We start from the raw sequence: 15,169 nt of genomic DNA, 5'->3' as shown, positions 1-15,169 counted from the left end.
ACAGCTGCCGTACCCCAGGGGCTAAGGAACTGTCACACGGTCCACAACTCCAGCCTGCTGCCCGCTCAGCCATGTGGGCAAGTCACAGGGGAAGGAGACTCAGCTCTGACAACCCCCGTTTGTAAACGTTTCTGGTTCTACTCAACAGATGTGCTTTGAGCAGATGAAATGTGCTAGGAACTGGTTGAAAAGATTAAGGGATCCTGCTGCAAAGCTATTGCCGTGGTATTAATCTCTCATATTTTCAGGACAACAGAAACTCTAGCTATCATGGTGATGGTGAGAGAACAGGATAGAACCTCATGTTAGGAGAGAAACTCGTGTTCCCAGATATCCTTACACATAGACAACTGCAAGTCTCCCTTCTAGAATGCATGGAATCTGGGGGGTTTGCTGAGCCCTGGAACAAGACGGATCTTTTAATAGAAGCCAGTCTTACTGTATCACTTGGGTCAACACTTTCTCCTGAAGTATCCACATCATCTTATCGGGGGAATTTGAATTCTTCGGATAAGGGCTTCAAAATGTTCCACCTTATTGAACCTGTTCCTTGTTCATTTTCAGTGCCTTTCATTTAAGTGGGCCTTTCAGCCCCAGTGACTCCAACTGGATGTCAAGGAGCAGCTGTGACAGTCGTCCCCGGTACTGACCTGCCAGGTGTCCGCAGTTCTGTTCGGGAGTGCTTCTGGCTTTGCCTTTGCTTCTGTGTCTCACGGTGCGATTGAAGATGGAGTTTCTCTGCATAGGGATGTAGTAATGGGGTGCTTTGTCTTGCATCTCCCGGTCGGCATGGGGCGTCCTCTCTTCTGAGAGGACCTCAGGTCTCACACTGGCCAGCTCACCAATCTCGCACGAACCACTCACTGATTTCCTCTGGGGCTTTCCCAAATCCGCAGAGTCCCTGGTCTCCATGGAAATAAGTCCAATTGTTTCTCAGCAGAATGACTGGAGAACAATAACCTCTCTCAGTCGTGCCTGGTTTTGAGTGCTCTAGAATCGAAAGAGAACAGTTTTCAGTCACTGTCATCAGGCTAAAGATGCCATTCAGAGTATGGAATTCCACTCGCATTCAGATTTGAGGAAATTTGAAATAATCTCTGCATCCTGGCGACCACACCTTTGTCAATGAAAATGACAGCTTAACCACTGCAATTCGGATGCATTCATGTATCATTTTATAACTGAGGTTTGTTAATTCTATTCAGAGGCAACACTTGCGGGGAAGATGCTGAAAGCGGCTTGTGTAACTAACTTTCAAGTACTGTAAACATTGGCTGAATAAGTCAAGAGAGGGTAGCAAAAATGGTGAGGGGAACTCCAGGAAGCCAAAGCAAGGGACAGGAAGGCGTATGGCGACAAAAAGAAAGAGTCGTGGGAAGAATAGGAAGGGCCGTCAGAGGGTGACAGGTCCCAGGACAGTAAATTTAGAGACGGGAGGTCTTTTCTTAAATTATTATTTATTTTTTAATTGAAGTGTAGTTGATTTACAATGTTGTGTTAATTTCTGCTGTACAGAAAAGCGATTCCGTTATACATAGATACCTTCTTTTCTTTAATATTCTTTTCCATTCTGTTTCATCATAGGGTATTGAATATAGTGGTATACAGGAGGACCTTGTCGTTTATCCATTCCATGTACAATAACTTACATCTGCTGACCCCAGCCTCCCACTCCATCCCTCCCCCAACTGCCTCCTCATTGGCAAACACAAGTCTGTTCTCTGTGACCGTTAAGTCTGTTTCATAGGTAGATTCATTTGTGTCATATTTGAGATTCCACATATAAGTGATACCATATGGTATTTGTCTTTCTCTTTCTGACTTACTTTCACTTAGTATGATAATCTCTAGCTGCATCCATGTTGCTGCAAATGGCATTATTTTGTTCTTTTTTATGGCTGAGTAGTATTCCATTGTGTATATGTACCACATCTTCTTTATCCATTCATCTGTTGGTGGGCATTTAGGTTGTTTCCATGTCTTGGCCATGGCGAATTGTGCTGCTATGAACATAGGGGCACATGTATCTTTTTGGATTAGGGTTTTGTCTGCATATATGCCCAGGAGTGGGATTGCTGGATCATATGGTAATGAGGGGCCTCCATACTGTTTCCATAGTGGCTGTACCAACTTACATTCCCACCAACAGTGTAGGAGGGTTCCCTTTTTAGAAATGGGAGGTCTTAAACCCTGCAAGGACAAACTTCTTGCCGTCCACTGGGGGGTCCAGTCTGGTTGGTGGCTTAGTGGCCTCTCTGATAGGATGATGTTGTATGGTAGCTGCAGGAAGGACAAGCCCTCCCACATCCCACAGCTATCCCAGGGATTGGAGTAACAGAATGGTTACCTCCCTCTGGGGTGACCATAGAAGATATAGCATCTGAACCCACATTTCATAGGAAAAGGGGGTGTATTAAGAACACACCAGGACTGCCAGGCAAATCCCTTTTTCCTCCCAACACAGGCCTTATTCTAGGGTAGGGGTCTTAGAGTGGAGTGAACCATGTGCGTCCTTCGAACGAGGTGTAAGCTGGTAGGGGGCTGCCAGACAGGGGAGCCAAGCTAGGAATTCTTGGTGGCTCCTCACCCACTTAGAACCTGGGGTCCCGTGGGTTCTGTGGAGGCTTAGGGGGGATGCAGACTGTGTGCAGAGGCTGTGTGTGTATATGTTTTTCTTGATTACGGGTCCAGAACCACTATCATGTTCTCAAAGGGCTTGGAGACTCAGGAAAGAGACACATGAAGAACCACGTCTTCTGTCTCTGCTTTCTTGCGCAAAACAGAAAGAATGGGGCCTGGACTTGACAGCACACCCCCCTTTCCCACTGCGCCCCTCTACTTACAGCCAGGTGCCCTGGCTACCCCAAGCCCCGCCTGTGGAGTTCCCCATGGGTGAGTGCTCAAACCCTCCCCTTCCCCCCGACCCCAGGCCCAACACACACCAGGATTTCAGGGCAGTTGGTCAGGTGATCTTAGAATATTCAGGAGGGACGTGGGCTACCCCCACCACCAGGCAGAGAACATCCTTGTTTATCTAAGGCAGGAATTCAGACTTTCTGGTCAGGAGACATTTGAGGCTCCAAGACCATTCTGGTTCCTAGAACCAGCTACGTAAGGACGCAGAGCAGAAGGTTCACCCTGGGACGTTGCCTCCTGTCCTCCCTGCTTGCAGGTCTGGTGACATTCGATTAATGACCTGCCCAAGAATAATCCGCCTAGAGAACTGAGCATTAAGGTGTTAGAGATTGAGAAGCATTAAGACAGGGTCCTGCCCTGAGGCAGCTTGGTTGGGGGCAGGGGCACTGCCAGGCTTGTGGGGGCCTGGGAAGCTCCTTCACTGTCAAGGTCAGCGGTGTGACCCCAGCAAGCTCCTGTAGTCCCAGCATCCAGCATCCATGTCCTGACCCATAAATGCTGGGTATGCACTATGGGATCTGTTGGACAGGTCCCATCCCGCTGGCTAAACCAGACTTCCCTTGGAGAGTCAGCCTGCAATTTCTGGTGGCCAGAAAGGAGAGCGCAGTGACTAAGAAGGTCACGTTTAGGTTGCCAGACAATTAATAGGACGCCCCTCCCAGGAGTACCTGGGAGGACATTGCGTGTTACAAACACGACGAGGAACCCACAGCTAGTGGGCAGGGTGGGCGATTTTCATTGAAAGCAGTTTAACCTGAGTCAACGAGGAGATGTAACTACGAAAAAAGCTAAACTGTTTTCGGATCACGTTGTGGGACGAGAGAGATTGGGAGGATGCTGTCCTGGCCAGATGAGTGGGGGACCCCTGCTCTATGCTCTGGTGAGAACCTGCCCATCCAAAAGGGGGCTGGGTGGACGGGCAGAGAAGACCCAGGAGTGACGAGGGCAAGGTCGTCACACATACACCCTCTCGGGCATGGGACAGGAGAGTGTGGAATTAGGACCATGGGCGAGGACAGACTTTAGCTTTGGATTCCAGAGCTGTCCGAAGGTAGCGGTGAATTCCCCGTCCCTGGAGATGTCCAGACAGAGACTGTTGGGATTTTAGGGTTCAGTGACTCTGACATCTTCTCTTTTCCCTTGCCCTCTGGGCCTCCAAGCTATGTTCAGACTCTGATACTGAGGCTGCTCTCAGCTTAGAATTGATCTGGGGGCAGTACGTGGGGAGGGATCCCGTGGGCAGGTAATGCAGGAGTTAATTATGTGTTGGGACCAGTCTGAGGAGGTCTCTGAACTGGGTTGGGGGGTTCCTACCGCATCCTTGACGACTGTGAGTGAGGAGGTAGTGGGATCCCGGAAGCTCCGGGCAGGCAGGGCTGGGAGGCATCACACAGGTGTATCACCCGCGTGTAGCAGATGGGGGCGGGGATGCGGAAGACGTGTGAGAGGAATGACAGAAACGTTGACTCAAGGTGGTTTGGGGACGAGCAGGGAGGGGGCCGTCCCAGCGGCAGTGGCGGGCCAGGGTGACTGGGTAGGCCGGTGTTGGGTGGGAGTGAAGCCAGCCTGGGGTTGGAGCACACTGGTTTCAGGGACGTGCAGTTGGAAAACCTTCCAGGAGGGAAGTCTGCAGTTGGAAATCCTTGGCTGAGGCTGTCTGACTGTTACAAACAGGGCATCCCCTGCTCTGACCATGGGGTATCTCGAAGGCCCTACCATGTTGCGGCCCTGAACACGTACTGTTTTTTGGCATTCAAGGTTATTATCATGACCATTATCATTTTAGGCTGCTTTAAAGAATTAAGGTATAATTTACATACAGTAGAATGTGCCTTTGTTAAGTGTAGGTTCTGAGTTTTGATGAAAGCATACAGATCATGTCACCACAGTTGAGATACAGGACATTCAATCACCCCAGAGTTCCCTTGTGCCCCACTGCGGTCAGCCCCTCCCCTGCCCCCACCCCCGGCGACCACCGATCTGTATCTGTTCCTCCAGTTTGCCTTTTCATGACTGTTGTGTAGATGGAACTACAGCCTTCGGCGTCTGGCTTCCTTTGGTTGGCGTGAAGAATTTGCCACCCAGCCCGGTTGCAACAGTAATGATCGCCAGTGTTATGAATTCATGGAAGCCAACACAATATATTGTGAAGGGCACTCGTCTGGGAGTCAGGGGACTTGGGTGCGAATCTCCTTTTCCTGCTGCCTGTAATCACCTACTTACACTGGGCAAGGCAGGGCCTCAGTTTCCTGTCCAGGAAACATGGTTTTGGGTGGGTGTTCTTGGGGGCTCCTTAGCGGACTCTCAAATTCTGTGATCTGGGGAGACTCAGAGAGCCCTCAGAGGGAAGCTCTGAGTGGTGACAAGAACCCTGGGGATGGCTCTGAAACGTCCCTATCATTTTCTTTAAGTGAGGCGGCTCTGAAACCTTGAGAAAATGTATTCCATCCTTAAGATACCACACACACACACACACACACACACACACACACACACACACACACACACACACACACACAAGCACACGCACACGCACATACAATTGGTGAAACCTGGAAAAACAACTCTGATTGCACCTCAATTACTGCCTATTCCAGGCAAATGTGTTCTGCATCTGCTTACAATCGCTACAATTCTATATCCATTACTTGCTGGAAAGGCTGACAGCCCTCCCCCACCTTCTAATGTTTTTCTTAAACTCCCAGTAGCTTTAAGCCCCATGTCTTACTGTTTCAGGTGGCTTCAGGGTGGAAGTGCACGGGAGTGGCTTTGTGATTGGAAGGGGGGCTTATGGCAGAACTGCACTTACAGTATTCATTCATTCGTTCGTTCATTCACTCATCAAGCGTTGCTGCCATGTTGTCCATGTCTGGCACCTGCTGATACGGTGTACACAGCTTCATCTCCATGCTGCCCACATTCCCCTGTTACGAAGCTCCAGAGGACAGGACTCGGTCTGTTTTGTTCACTGCTGTTCCTGGTGCAGAGGGCACACAACAGTGAACGTGCATGAATTACCTCCGTGAGGTCGATGGGGTAATTAGCACCATTCATAGATAAGGAAGCTTCGGTAACTTGTGCAGGATCGCACGGCTCGTATATGGGGCAGCAAATGTCACACCACGTGTGTCTGGCTTGTTTGCTGGGCCACCTGTGATGTGGTCAAAAGATGCTGTTGTAAAGACTGGCTGAAGGCTGGCCTGGGTGAATGAAGGCAGGAGCTGGGCTTGTAGTCTTCCCTGTCCGTGCTAGCTATGTGGCTTCCGGCACATGAGTCAAGAGCCGCTGTTAGACTTCCCAGCACTGGGCTGAGGGCCAGGGGCCTCCCTGCATGAGTCAGTTGCCTGTGGGAGGTCAGGATCCATGGGAGTAGCTGGTGGGGGAGGGGAGTGGGGAGCTGACTGCAAGCCCGGCTGTGAGCACGCCAGCCAGATGCTGGGGGAGGGGGCGGAGGACAGCATGGTGGGCAGGAGGAAACACATCCTCTGGACCAGGGCTTCACAGGCGCTCATGTGCAGGGGCTCTTAGAATGCAGCTCCTGACTCAGGGGGTCCAGGGTGCCCAGGATTCAGGGCTGTGAGTCCAAGGACCAGCCTTGAGCAAGGTCCTAGTGCAGCAAGACCACCGCACCCGTGACAAGTGTGGGAGGGGGCCCCGGGGCGCTCAGCTGTGTTCTGCTCTTTGCTTTGGCCCGGTCCGCACAGCATCGCCACAGGTCAGAGGCAGACAGAAGTCTGGATGGAGAGCAGGGCTGGGGCAGGAAGAGGGGAGGGGGCCTGAAGCAGGTGCTGTCCCTCCCCTGTCCCCTTCTGCCTCTTACAAAGGAAAGAAGTGGGGGGGGGAGGGATGGTGGAAAACAAGAGGATGTGAAGGAAGAGCCCTCCCCAGGGACCAGGTGATGAAGCACATCTAGGCTCTAGACGGGAGAGCTGGGCCCCTGCTCTGAACAGTCTCTCTGGGCGCTGGGATGGCCCAGTAAGACCTGGTCCTGCCTTCCTGCAGCGAAAGGTGCTACAGAAGGGAACAAATACTACAGAGCAGAGAGGCAGTGAGCTAGGAGGCCAGTGGAAGGCCCTTTGCGGGGAGGGTTGTGATGAACAGATCACAGGGAACCCTGGGAGGGGGAGCTTCATTCTCAGGCCAGTCAGAACCTCCTAAAGGGCTGCGCAAGCTCATGCCTGGAGCCGGGGCTTATGCTTGAGCTTGGGCTCAGCCGAGCAGGGCTTAAGCAGGGGGAGACCTTGGCAGCTCCAGGCAGGAACACTTGGGAAGAAGTCTCAACAGGACCACACTGAAGACCACCTTCATCTCCAGGGAGGAGCCAGGGCACTGGGACGCTGGCCTGTGCTAGCCGTCCACGCGGGGGGCCGGGGGAATGTGGTTGGCAAACGTGGCCTGAAAGGGGTGGGAGAATGAAGACCCCTTAGCTGTGACGTAACAACAGGAAGGGCCTCAATGCACTGACCCAGGGCCAGGTGAGATGGGGCCCCTAAGAGGGAGGCAGGCCTGGCTCATCCCAGCTCACCTGCATCATTTCAGTCCTGTCCTGGAATTGGTACTTAGACTCCTCCCCCGTCAGTGGCAGTGTTTGCCTTGAGCTATAAACGACAAAGGCTTTTTTTCCCCCTTTCCTTTCCTCCCTCCCTCCCTCCTTTCTTTCCTTCCTTCCTCCCTCCCTCCCTCTCTCCCTCTGTCTCTCTTTCTTTCCCTCTCCTTTCCCTTCCCTTCCCTTCCTTTCCTTTTCTTTTCTTTCTTTCCCCAGAGCAAAGAAAGAAAGCTAGTGAGGAAGATTTTAGGCAGCAGAGGAACCACATGAAATTTCTGGTTTGGTAGAAAAGCCCGGCGAGGAAAGGAGCTAGGAAATCTGCCGCAGAAGCTGCTCTGCTGTCAGGACGACTTTCGCTGGGAGAATCCCAAATGTAGCACTTGACAGTTACAGAAAATGTGGAAAAAGCCGCCAACCACAAGGAAGACAGCTGTGGCCCTGCCCCTGGAGATGCCGCTGGGAACGTTGCGGTGTTCTCTGCAGGAACAAAGAAGAGGAAGGGAATGGGAGACACAAGGAGAGCAGGAGCCTGGGAGAATCTGAAGTGGAAATTCAGAAATTGGGGAACAATGGTGGGGGAGAGGCCAGATCAGAAAGGCATGGCAGGGTGGGGCAGGAGTGGTTCGGTTCGGTGGGGTGGCCTCTCGGTGGCCGCTGCACGTTTGGGCAGAGGCCTGAAGGAAGCCAGGGAGCGAGCCCGGGGCAATGACGGGATGCAGAGCTTCCGAAGTGGATTTGTTGACTCTCTTTTGGCTCAAGAGGGAGAAAGGCCAAAATGAACCCTGGTTTTCCTTTAAGGCTGTTGAACTGATACACTGGGAAAGGAAGCAGGAGTTTGAGGGAGACATTGGACCTGAGATCAGAGAGAAGGCACACGTGGCAGGAAGCTGGACTTGGAAATGGTCCTTCGTGACAGAGGCTGAGCCAACCAGAAGTTACCTGGAAGGATGAGTACGAATTACAGTGACAACTCACGGAGCACCGACTTAACAATAAGAGTTTCTAATCCAAACAAGCATCTCTTTAGAGACAAGAACACTGGAACACCGTGAAATAAAGAGTGTTCTCAAAGCTGCCAGGCTGCTGCATCCCTCTGGGGCCACCTGCTTCCCACTGCGCTACCATCAACGCTGCCTCCTAGCAGCCCGGGCCACACACACAAGATGGGAAGTGGGTTAGACACAGCGACAAAACTCATGTGCAGGATGAAACGGATCGTGATAGATCAAATGTGAACAGCACTCCTTTTCCCGATGATGCAACAGAAATCAGTGAAATTAATTTTAAACCTGGGAACTGGACAGTGGTATAGAGAGGGTGAGTGCATTTCTTTTTTACACGGTGGTACTTAAATGCCTGAGAGTGGTGGGACATGAACACGCATGCAACTCTCTATCTGTCCATCTACCTATTTATTTATCTATCTATTATCTATCTATCTATCATCTATCTACCCATCTATCTACCCATCCATCCATCTATCTATCCAACCATCCACCTATCTATCTATCCATCCATCCATCCACACACACACATAAGCTGCAACATGAGGGAGGAAGAAAGCCAGAGGCTAAAAAAACAAACTAGGTATTCCTGCTGGCAAAAAGCAGTTAACAACAAGCATAAGGGAGCAGAGATCAAAGCACAACTGAGCAGCATCCCTGTGGACAATGGAAGAAAGAAAGGGTCAGCTGAAAGGACACCAGGTGGCACCTACAGGTGGTGGAAGGCACGAGGGAAGGCAGAAAAACTTCAGATAATGAAACTTTAAAAAAAAGAAACCTTTTACTTTAGTTTTACAGAAAAGTTGCTGACAATGGAATTTTAAAATCAGCTCTTCAAGGAACCAAAGAGCTCTGAGTACAGTAGGAAGTAGTTCATTCTTTGGCGGTCCTCACCCCTTCAGTGGGTGTTCAGTGTAAGCGGGCAGCAAGAAATTGGGAAGTGAGAGTCAGGGAGAGTGAATGGTGGAGGCTGAGAAACCCCAGCCATATCACCACTTGCTGGAGGGGCAGGCCCTTGTCGGGGTCTCGGAGCTGGAACAGCCTGGCCTAGAACATTCCCCCACTGCTTGATGTCTGTTCCACATGCTCTTTCCTACTCTCTTTCCGGCACGTGGCGGGGGCGGGGGTTGGGAATTTGTCCTTCATCCTCAGAAGACCGGAACAAACTCTTGGGTAAGATGACAGCTCAAGTTAACCCCAGCTCCCTGCTTCTCACCGGATACCAGTGCAACCCTACAACAGGAAGACAGCCACCCCGCTAGGGAAGCTAAAATGAAGCATTGAGTTTATGCGGGGACTATAGCCGGCTCCTCCGCTAAAGATTCTAAGTAAGAAGCATTGCTGATGGCTGCCTGGAGCTTTAACGGTTTATAAGTCAAAAGGTAAAATTGGGAGGGAAATACGTAGAGGAGAAACATAAAACAAGGTGATGGAAGCAGCACAGGGTGCAGAGCAGGATTTTTCCTGTCGCTCTGGAATTGCTGCTAAGGCCAGACAGAGCTTAGTTCTCTTCAAATTTCTGCTGCAGCTTGGGTCCGCCAGCAAGCCACCCCGAGGGATTACTGAAGGAGGTACGCCTCCTCCCAGCACCCCACCTTGAGAGAGCAAGAAGAGGAAGAGGGGAAGAGCCTGGCCTTTTGGAGCGCTACATGCCGTGCAAAGAGGAAAGTGGTTCCCAGGGAGCCTTGGAAAAACCCCGGAAGGGGAGACTCCCAGCCAGGAGTCGCAGAGCTGTGGAATCCACGGACCTGCTCCAGAGTCTCCTGGAAGAGGGTTCCGAGAGCCTCGGGTGACGGCGCCTTGTCTTTTTGTCACTGCAACTGTGCTTCCTGAGGTTTGGGGATACACTGAACACGGGACTGGAGGCAGCTTTGGGCTGGAGGATTTCTGAGGACAGGGGCCTCACACTGTAGGGCTTGAAGGGACCATGACCTGGTGTGTCCTAGAAGGAGACGAAGCATGCCCACTTTGTCCTTGTTCTCCGTGGTGTTCGGTGAAGCCCACGCAGAAGATCCCAGAGTTCCCTAAAGTTCCTTAGAGCCCAGAGGTCGGCAAGAGGTAGGGGTAGGGGCTGCCCAGGTGGCCACTTGGCCAAGCAATGAGATGCCCAAGCTGGAGAAAAGGTTGGGAGCATACATGTACCTATAGGACCAGAGGGAGATATGGTGGCCTCTGTGGGAGGGATGGGCTCCGGTAGGGCAGGAAGGGAAAGCGGAAGAGGTACAGCTGAACACTAGCCCCAGACCACCTCGAATACTGCATCAGCAGAGGCATCAGAGCCAGGCTGAACCAGAGGGATGCCTGCTACCGTGGACGGGCAGCCAGCCGAGGAAGGAGCCCTCGACTTGCTGATCACTGCTCGCTGCCCAACCCCTGAGGAGGGGAGAAGCGTGCGGAGGTGTCTCCAGGCCAGGTCTCCTACCCACCACGCCCCAAACAGTCTAGCCTGTGCTGTAGGGAGGGGAGAGAAACTTTGAATAGCGTGAGGTTGAACTTTGGAAAATTTGAACACGGCTGAAAAGGGCAAAGGATGTGAACAGATAGTTCACAGAAAATACAAATCCCTCTTAAGAACCTGTGAAAGATTTTTCAACCCCGTGTCTGTAAGAAGAGAAGAACTCCAAAACATACTGAGATCTTTTTTTACACTTATTATTTTAGCAAAAAAAAAGAAATCAAAACTTTGAAAAGTGATTGGCAAAGCCTAGGGGCAACAGGCATCCCTTCCCCCATCACTGCTGGTGGGATTTTACGTTGGTTCCATATCCATGGGGACAGTTTGGCAACCTCTATCACGGTAAAAAGCAAGTATGCTTTAGCCCAGCAATCCCACCTGCAGGAATTTGGCCCATGGATCTGCTTGCAGATGCAGGGAGTGGCCCGTGTACAGGTGACCCCCTGCAGCATTGTCTTGGAGAAAGAGATTAAAGATGCTACGATTTCTTTCAATCAGGAACTGATCACACCAATTAGAAAAGTCTAAACATTTCTATCAATGGAATAAGATGCAGTTGTACTGATCAGGAAGGAATCCTAAGCTATCTCAAGAGAGCAAAAGGGCACAAGAGTAGTATGTTTCCACCAGTGTAAAAAGGGAAAGTATATTCAAATTTATTTGGACGTGCCTAAAAACTTCTGGAAGGAGTTACGAAAAATTAGTGTCAATAGTTACATGTATACATATTTTTATTAGAAGAGGGAGCTTGGGCAGATGGGAAATAGGATTGGGAGGGAGGCAGACTTTAAAATACATGCCTTTTAATATATATATATATTTTTAAAATAAATTTATTTATTTACTTATTTTTGGCTACATTGGGTCTTCGTTGCTGCGCACGGGCTTTCTCTATTTGCGGCGAGCAGGGGCTACTCTTTCTTGTGGTGCACGTGCTCTCATTGCGGTGGCTTCTCTTATTGTGGAGCACGGGCTCTAGTAGTAGTCGTGAGCTTCAGTAGTTGCAGCATGTGGGCTCAGTAGCTGTGGCACACGGGGTCAGTAGTTGTGGCTTGTGGCTCTAGAGCGCAGCCTCTGTAGTTGTGGCGCACGGGCTTAGTTGCTCCGTGGCATGTGGGATCTTCCCAGACCAGGGCTCGAACCCATGTCCCCTGCACTGACAGGCAGATTCTTAACCACTGTACCACCAGGGAAGTCCCCTTTTAATATTTTTTGATTTTTAAAGGTTATGTCAATGTATTAACCTATTTGAAAATTAAATAGATAAATCTTTTGAGGAAAAATGAGTAGGACAGAATCTTAAGTATAGAAAAAAAAAACACTTCTAAAAACTGAAGGAAGCAGGGAAGTTACGGGATCTGACCAAGAAGCCACCAAGAGCCCTGCTAGGCAGCAGGGTAGTGAGCATGGTCAGAAGAAAAACTGGTAGCCGTAACAAGGAAAAATAAAGCTGTTTTATGTTTATACCTTAAAAAACTGAGATTTCCCCCAAAATCAGATACAGAATAAGAATGAACTGTTAAATGGAATGTTTTAATTAACATTCTCAGAGTAATTTAATAAAACAGAGGCAATTTCATAATCATTAGGCAGTCTTAATACAATATAGCATACCAGTGCGTTAGTGACGCAATTAAACATGAATCTCCAGGAAAGACCTTTAAAAATGAAACTAGAAGGAAAATTCATCATGAGAAGAAATACTGTGCATGTCTCAAATGCAGCAATGCTGAAAAGTCCGTGCGGGATGCTGCTCTCATTGTTAGTAACTTGTTTCTTGGGGGTTTAGCCAAAGTAATGAGACATAAAACAAATGTTGTCAGAAAGGAAGATGAAATAACTATTACTTGCAGTGATTTGTATGCCTAGAAAGCCCAAAGAACCAATTAAGCTATCGGAATTACAGATAATTCAGCCCAGGGCCAGAACAGGATAGATTTACTACATGTCAACAATAACAAGAAAATAGAGAGCTTCCAATCATAGTAGAAACAAAACCAGAAAATGTGGGATAATTGTATATGTAAACACAATCTATATAAAGGAAAAACTTGGGAGATGGAAGGAGCTTACATCTTTAGAGAAGCGCTAAAGCTATGGGTTTTTCTTGGATGGGAAAATGGAAAATTAAAAATATGTCAATTCTCACCGAGTTAATATAGAGTTTTAGTGCCATTCCACTAAAAAATTCCAATTAAAAAAACCCTCATTGGAATGTTTCGATAAAATGATTATGAAGTTCATAGGCAAGATTGGCGGATAGGCAAGATTAGCTCAAACTTTTTGAGAAATATGGATAATAAAGAGTCTACTTCTCCTAAATATCATAAGATGCTACAATAATAAAAGGAATGTGGTACTGGCACAAAGTAGTCAATCAGTAAAACAGAGTGGCCAGAAGAGGCATCACAAACATAAAAAATGGACGGTTTACAAAACCAGACAAAAATGTCACAAGAAAAGAAAAATATAGACCAATATCTCTTATTAGTATAGATGAAAAAGACCTCAAGACAAGGCTAGCAAACTGATATATAAAGAAGATTATACACCATAACCAAGTAGAATTTATCCCTGGAATGCACAGTTGGCTTAACACACAAAAATCATTTAATGTAATGCACCATACCAATGAAATAAAGGACAAAACAACATGACCGTCTCAATAATTTGGCATCAATTAGGACTTGACAAAAATCCAACAATCCTTCATGATAAAAGTATTCAACAAACCGTATAAAGAAGAAAACTTCCTCAACTTGATAAAGGGCATCTATGAAAACCCCACAGCTAATACTGTACTTAATTGTGAAAGACTGGATGTTTTCTAATAAATCAGGAGGAAGATAAGGATGCCCACTCTCACCACTACTGTTCAACATTGCAGTGGAAGTTCTAGCCAGGAAAATTAGCCAAGAAAAATAAATAAAAGATACTCAGATTGGAAAGGAAGGAGTAAAACTCTATTTGCAGATGACGTGATCTTATATTTAGAAACTCCTAAGGAATTCCCTAAAAAAACTGTTGGAAATAAGTTCAGCAAAGTTTTATGATATAAGATCAATATTATTTTTATACACTAGGAATGAGCACACCAGAAATGAAATTAAGAAAAGAATTCCATTTATAATATCATCAAAAATATTTAGGAATATAAATTTAACAAAACACAAAATTTATGTGCTGAAAACTATAAAATATTATTGAAAGAAATTAAGGAAGACTTAAATAAATGGAAAGACATTCCATTTTCATGGATCAGAAGAATTAATATTGTTAAAGTGGTATTGCTCCCCCAAAATGATCTACATATTCAACACAATCCAAATCAAAATCCCATCTGGCTTCTCTGCACACATTAATAAACTGATCATAAAATTCATATGGAAAATTCAAGGACCCATGCCAAAACAATCTTGAAAAAGAATAAAGTTGGACTTACATTTCCTGATTTCAAAACTTACTACAAAGCAACAGTAAAGATGTGGTACATATATACAATGGAACGAAATTGAGTCATTTGTAGAGACGTGGATGGACCTAGAAACTGTCATACAGAGTGAAGTAAGTCAGAAAGAGAAAAACAAATATTGTATATCAACACATATATGTGGAATCTAGAAAAATGGTACAGATGAACCGGTTTGCAAGGCAGAAATAGAGACACAGGTGTAGAGAACAAATGTATGGACACCAAGGGGGGAAAGTGGCGGGGTGGGCGTGGGATGAATTGTATGTATAAAATAGATAACTAAATAAGAATGTGTGGTATAAAATAAAATAAAATAAAATTCAAAAAAAAAGACAGTGTGGTACTGACACAAGGATAAACATATAGATCAATAGAATAGAACTGAGAAGCCATAAATAAACCTGTCCATCCACCCATCCATGATCAACTGATTTTTTAAAATTTATTTATTTTTGGCCGCATAGGGTCTTCATCGTGGTGTGCGGGCTTCTCATTACAGTGGCTTCTCTTCTCTTGGGCTCTAGGTGCACCGACTTCAGTAGTTGTGGCTTGCAGACCTTAGAGCGCAGGCTCAGTAGTTGTGGCGCACGGGCTTAGTTGCTCCGTGGCATGTGGGATCTTCCTGGAGCAGGGCTTGAACCTGCGCCCCCTGCATTGGCAGGCGGATTCTTATCCACCGCATGACCAGGGAAGTCCAAGATCAACTGATTTTTGACAAGAGTGCCAAGACCATTCAATGGGAAAACAAGTCTTTTCAACAAATGGTGCTGGGACAA

At 47.8% G+C, this 15,169-nt stretch overlaps 1 protein-coding gene across 2 annotated transcripts in view; it reads right to left on the bottom strand.

Moving 5' to 3' along the window:
• The window catches only part of NGEF (neuronal guanine nucleotide exchange factor), a 110,173-nt gene that overhangs the window by 73,145 nt on the left and 21,859 nt on the right, over positions 1 to 15,169 (bottom strand). The window contains exon 2 of one of the 2 annotated variants that reach the window (XM_024740536.1): positions 651 to 990. The exons of the other annotated variant lie outside the window; for it this stretch is intronic. Coding sequence (XP_024596304.1) covers positions 651 to 912 — 262 coding nt within the window. The 5' untranslated portion in view covers positions 913 to 990. The remainder of the gene's footprint in view (positions 1 to 650; positions 991 to 15,169) is intronic. 2 annotated transcript variants of the gene reach the window in all.

The sequence above is a fragment of the Neophocaena asiaeorientalis genome, unplaced genomic scaffold (genome assembly GCF_003031525.2).
Source record: "Neophocaena asiaeorientalis asiaeorientalis breed wild unplaced genomic scaffold, Neophocaena_asiaeorientalis_V1.1 scaffold388, whole genome shotgun sequence".
Taxonomy (NCBI): Eukaryota; Metazoa; Chordata; class Mammalia; order Artiodactyla; family Phocoenidae; genus Neophocaena; species Neophocaena asiaeorientalis.
This window is presented reverse-complemented; position numbering and strand designations above follow the sequence as displayed.